The sequence below is a fragment of the Oncorhynchus keta genome, chromosome 30, assembly GCF_023373465.1.
Source record: "Oncorhynchus keta strain PuntledgeMale-10-30-2019 chromosome 30, Oket_V2, whole genome shotgun sequence".
NCBI lineage: Eukaryota > Metazoa > Chordata > Actinopteri > Salmoniformes > Salmonidae > Oncorhynchus > Oncorhynchus keta.
In genome coordinates, this window is record NC_068450.1 from 19,795,195 (window position 1) to 19,799,322 (window position 4,128).

At 61.6% G+C, this 4,128-nt stretch overlaps 1 protein-coding gene across 1 annotated transcript in view; it reads right to left on the reverse strand.

Moving 5' to 3' along the window:
• Window positions 1–407: 407 nt before the first annotated feature.
• LOC118363932 (girdin-like) overlaps window positions 408–4,128 on the reverse strand; it is a 52,357-nt gene continuing 48,636 nt past the window's right edge. Inside the window, exon 28 of the mRNA XM_052486998.1 lies at window positions 408–688. Within this exon, the coding sequence (XP_052342958.1) occupies window positions 621–688 (68 nt within the window). The 3' untranslated portion in view covers window positions 408–620. The remainder of the gene's footprint in view (window positions 689–4,128) is intronic.

The window sequence follows — 4,128 nt, forward strand, 5'->3', positions numbered from 1 at the left end:
ATGACAACTACATAATTCATGAATTGTATTAGCGTTCCATTTGTCTTTTTCTGAATCCTAATTCACTGGGGCTTCGGTGGAGAGAAAAGCCTCTCTCTGCTTTTATCCTTTAGTGTCTGTTCTTTCCCCTTAATCCCTCCATCTACCCCACCCTCCCCAGCCGAAATGCTGACGTATTGCCCCCTTGGTGTGGGATGAAGGGAACCAGAATGGCCCTACAGTCGTGATGAACCTACAGGCCTTGTTTCTCATTTAAAAGATGCTCCCTCATCTGAATTGTATTTGTGTCTAGCTAGCTCTACACTGACACCCATTGGCCAGAGGAGGAAATGTTGCTTGTCACCCCAGAAGAACAGAGACATCTCTTCAATAATATACACAAATAGAGAAACATTTAGTTTACAGTGTATGGAAAATGGATCAGAAATACTGTATTTATTAGAGACCTTTTACAAAAATCTGACAAAACATTTGAATTTGACACTTTTAATATGAGTCCCTATCTGGACTTAGATCAGATCTGTATGGAGAGGTCGGAGAGGTCGGAGAGGTCGGAGAGGTCGGATGTGTGCAAAGGATCATTGTATTTCCAGTTGAAGCAGAAAGGCAGTAATTCTCTCTTAGTCCTTACTGGACTGACAGCAGGGGTCTGAGTTGAGATGTCCTTCATTGTTGTCCCCACTCACGGCTAAAACCAAACACACACAGAGAGGTCCTGTCAAAACCAGTCACTTCACTTCAATTTGTCAGGGCTGGTCAGGGACATCAGTGACAGTTGGTACACAAATTCCCTCATGTCTAACCCCTACTACCTCTGTCCTCCCTTCCCTCTCCCCTATAGTCCACACCTCCCTCTCCCTCCTCACCTCTCCATCTCTCTCCCCCCACACCTCCCTCCTCATCTCCCCCCACACCTCCCTCCTCATCTCTCCGCCTCTCTCCCCCCACACCTCCCTCCTCACCTCTCCGTCTCTCTCCCCCACCACACCTCCCTCCTCATCTCCCCCACACCTCCCTCCTCATCTCTCCGCCTCTCCCCACACCTCCCTCCTCCCTCTCCGTCTCTCTCCCCCACACCTCCCTCCTCATCTCCCCACACCTCCCTCCTCATCTCTCCGCCTCTCCCCCACACCTCCCTCCTCACCTCTCCGCCTCTCTCCTACCACCCCTCCCTCCTCATCTCCCCCCACACCTCCCTCCTCATCTCTCCGCCTCTCTCCCCCCACACCTCCCTCCTCATCTCTCCGCCTCTCTCCCCCCACACCTCCCTCCTCACCTCTCCGCCTCTCTCCCCCCACCCCTCCCTCTTCACCACCACTCCGCCTCTCTCCCCCACACCTCCCTCCTCACCTCTCCACCCACTCCTTCCTCCTCATCTCTCCTTCCCTCTCCCCTATAGTCCACACCTCCCTCCTCACCTCTCCGCCTCTCTCCCCCCACACCTCCCTCCTCACCTCTCCGCCTTTCTCCCCCCACACCTCCTTCCTCACCTCTCTGCCTCTCTCCCCCCACACCTCCCTCCCCACCTCTCCGCCTCTCCCCCACACCTCCTCCCCACCTCTCCGCCTCTCTCCCCCCACACCTCCCTCCTCACCTCTCTGCCTCTCTCCCCCACACCTCCCTCCTCACCTCTCTGCCTCTATCCCCCACACCTCCCTCCTCACCTCTCCGCCTCTCTCCCCCCCACACCTCCCTCCCCACCTCTCTGCCTCTCTCCCCCACACCTCCCTACTCACCTCTCTGCCTCTCTCCCCCCACACCTCCTCCTCACCTCTCCGCCTCTCTCCCCCACACCTCCCTCCTCACCTCTCTGCCTCTCTCCCCCACACCTCCCTCCTCACCTCTCCGCCTCTCCCCCACACCTCCCTCCCCCTCACCTCTCTGCCTCTCTCCCCCACACCTCCCTCCTCACCTCTCCGCCTCTCTCCCCACACCTCCCTCCTCACCTCTCTGCCTCTCTCCCTACACCTCCCTCCTCACCTCTCTGCTCTCTCCCCACACCTCCCTCCTCACCTCTCCGCCTCTCTCTCCCCCCACACCTCCCTCCTCACCTCTCCGCCTCTATCCCCCACACCTCCCTACTCACCTCTCTGCCTCTCTCCCCCACACCTCCCTCCTCACCTCTCCGCCTCTCTCCCCCACACCTCCCCTCCCTCACCTCTCCGCCTATCCCCCACACCTCCCTACTCACCTCTCTGCCTCTCTCCCCCCACACCTCCCTCCTCACCTCTCCGCCTCTCTCCCCACACCTCCTCCTCACCCTCCGCCTCTATCCCCCACACCTCCCTACTCACCTCTCCGCCTCTCTCCCCCCACACTCTCCCTCCTCACCTCTCTGCCTCTCCCCCACACCTCTCCTCCTCACCTCTCCGCTCTATCCCCCCACACCTCCCTACTCACCTCTCCGCCTCTCTCCCCCCACACCTCCCTCCTCACCTCTCTGCCTCTCTCCCCCCACACCTCCCTCCTCACCTCCGCCTCTCTCCCCCCACACCTCCCTCCTCACCTCTCCGCCTCTATCCCCCCACACCTCCCTACTCACCTCTCTGCCTCTCTCCCCCACACCTCCCTCCTCACCTCTCCGCCTCTCTCCCCCCACACCTCCCTCCTCACCTCTCTGCCTCTCTCCCCCCACACCTCCCTCCTCACCTCTCTGCCTCTCTCCCCCCACACCTCCCTCCTCACCTCTCCGCCTCTCCCCCCCCACACCTCCCTCCTCACCTCTCCGCCTCTATCCCCCCACACCTCCCTACTCACCTCTCTGCCTCTCTCCCCCACACCTCCCTCCTCACCTCTCTACCCGCCTCTCTCCCCACACCTCCTCCTCACCTCTCCGCCTATCCCCCCCACACCTCCCTACTCACCTCTCCGCCTCTCTCCCCACACCTCCCTCCTCACCTCTCCGCCTCTATCCCCCACACCTCCCTACTCACCTCTCTGCCTCTCTCCCCCACACCTCCCTCCTCAGCTCTCCGCCTCTCTCCCACACCTCCCTCCTCACCTCTCTGCCTCTCTCCCCCACACCTCCCTCCTCACCTCTCTGCCTCTCTCCCCCACACCCCCCTACTCACCCTCTGCCTCTCTCCCCCCACACCTCCCTACTCACCTCTCCGCCTCTCTCCCCCCCACACCTCCCTACTCACCTCTCTGCCTCTCCCCCACACCTCCCTCCTCTCACCTCTCCACCCACACCTCCCTCCTCACCTCTCCGCCTCTATCCCCCACACCTCCTCCTCACCTCTCCGCCCTCTCTCCCCCACACCTCCTTCCTCACCTCTCTGCCTCTCTCCCCCCACACCTCCCTCCTCACCTCTCTGCCTCTCTCCCCCACACCTCCCTCCTCACCTCTCCGCCTCCTCCCCCCACACCTCCTCCTCACCTCTCTGCCTCTCTCCCCCACACCTCCCTCCTCACCTCTCTGCCTCTCCCCACACCTCCCTCCTCACCTCTCTGCCTCTCCCCCCACACCTCCCTCCTCCACCTCTCTGCCTCTCTCCCCACACCTCCCTCCCTCACCTCTCTGCCTCTATCCCCCACACCTCCTCCTCACCTCTCCGCTCTCTCCCCCCACACCTCCCTACTCACCTCTCCGCTCTCTCCCCCCACACCTCCCCTCCTCACCTCTCTGCCTCTCCCCCACACCTCCCTACTCACCTCTCTGCCTCTCTCCCCCACACCTCCCTCCTCACTCTCTCCGCCTCTCCCCCCACACCTCCCTCCTCACCTCTCCGCCTCTATCCCCCACACCTCCCTCCTCACCTCTCTGCCTCTCTCCCCCACACCTCCTCCTCACCTCTCCACCCACTCCTTCCTCCTCATCTCTCTCCTTCCCTCTCCCCTATAGTCCACACCTCCCTACTCACCTCTCTGCCTCTCTCCCCCACACCTCCCTCCTCACCTCTCCGCCTCTCTCCCCCACACCTCCTCCTCACCTCTCCACCCACTCCTTCCTCCTCATCTCTCTCCTTCCCTCTCCCCTATAGTCCACACCTCCCTCCTCACCTCTCCGCCTCTCCCCCACACCTCCCTCCTCACCTCTCTGCCTCTCTCCCCCCACACCTCCCTCCTCACCTCTCCGCCTCTCCCCCACACCTCCCTCCTCACCTCTCCGCCTCTCTCCCCCACACC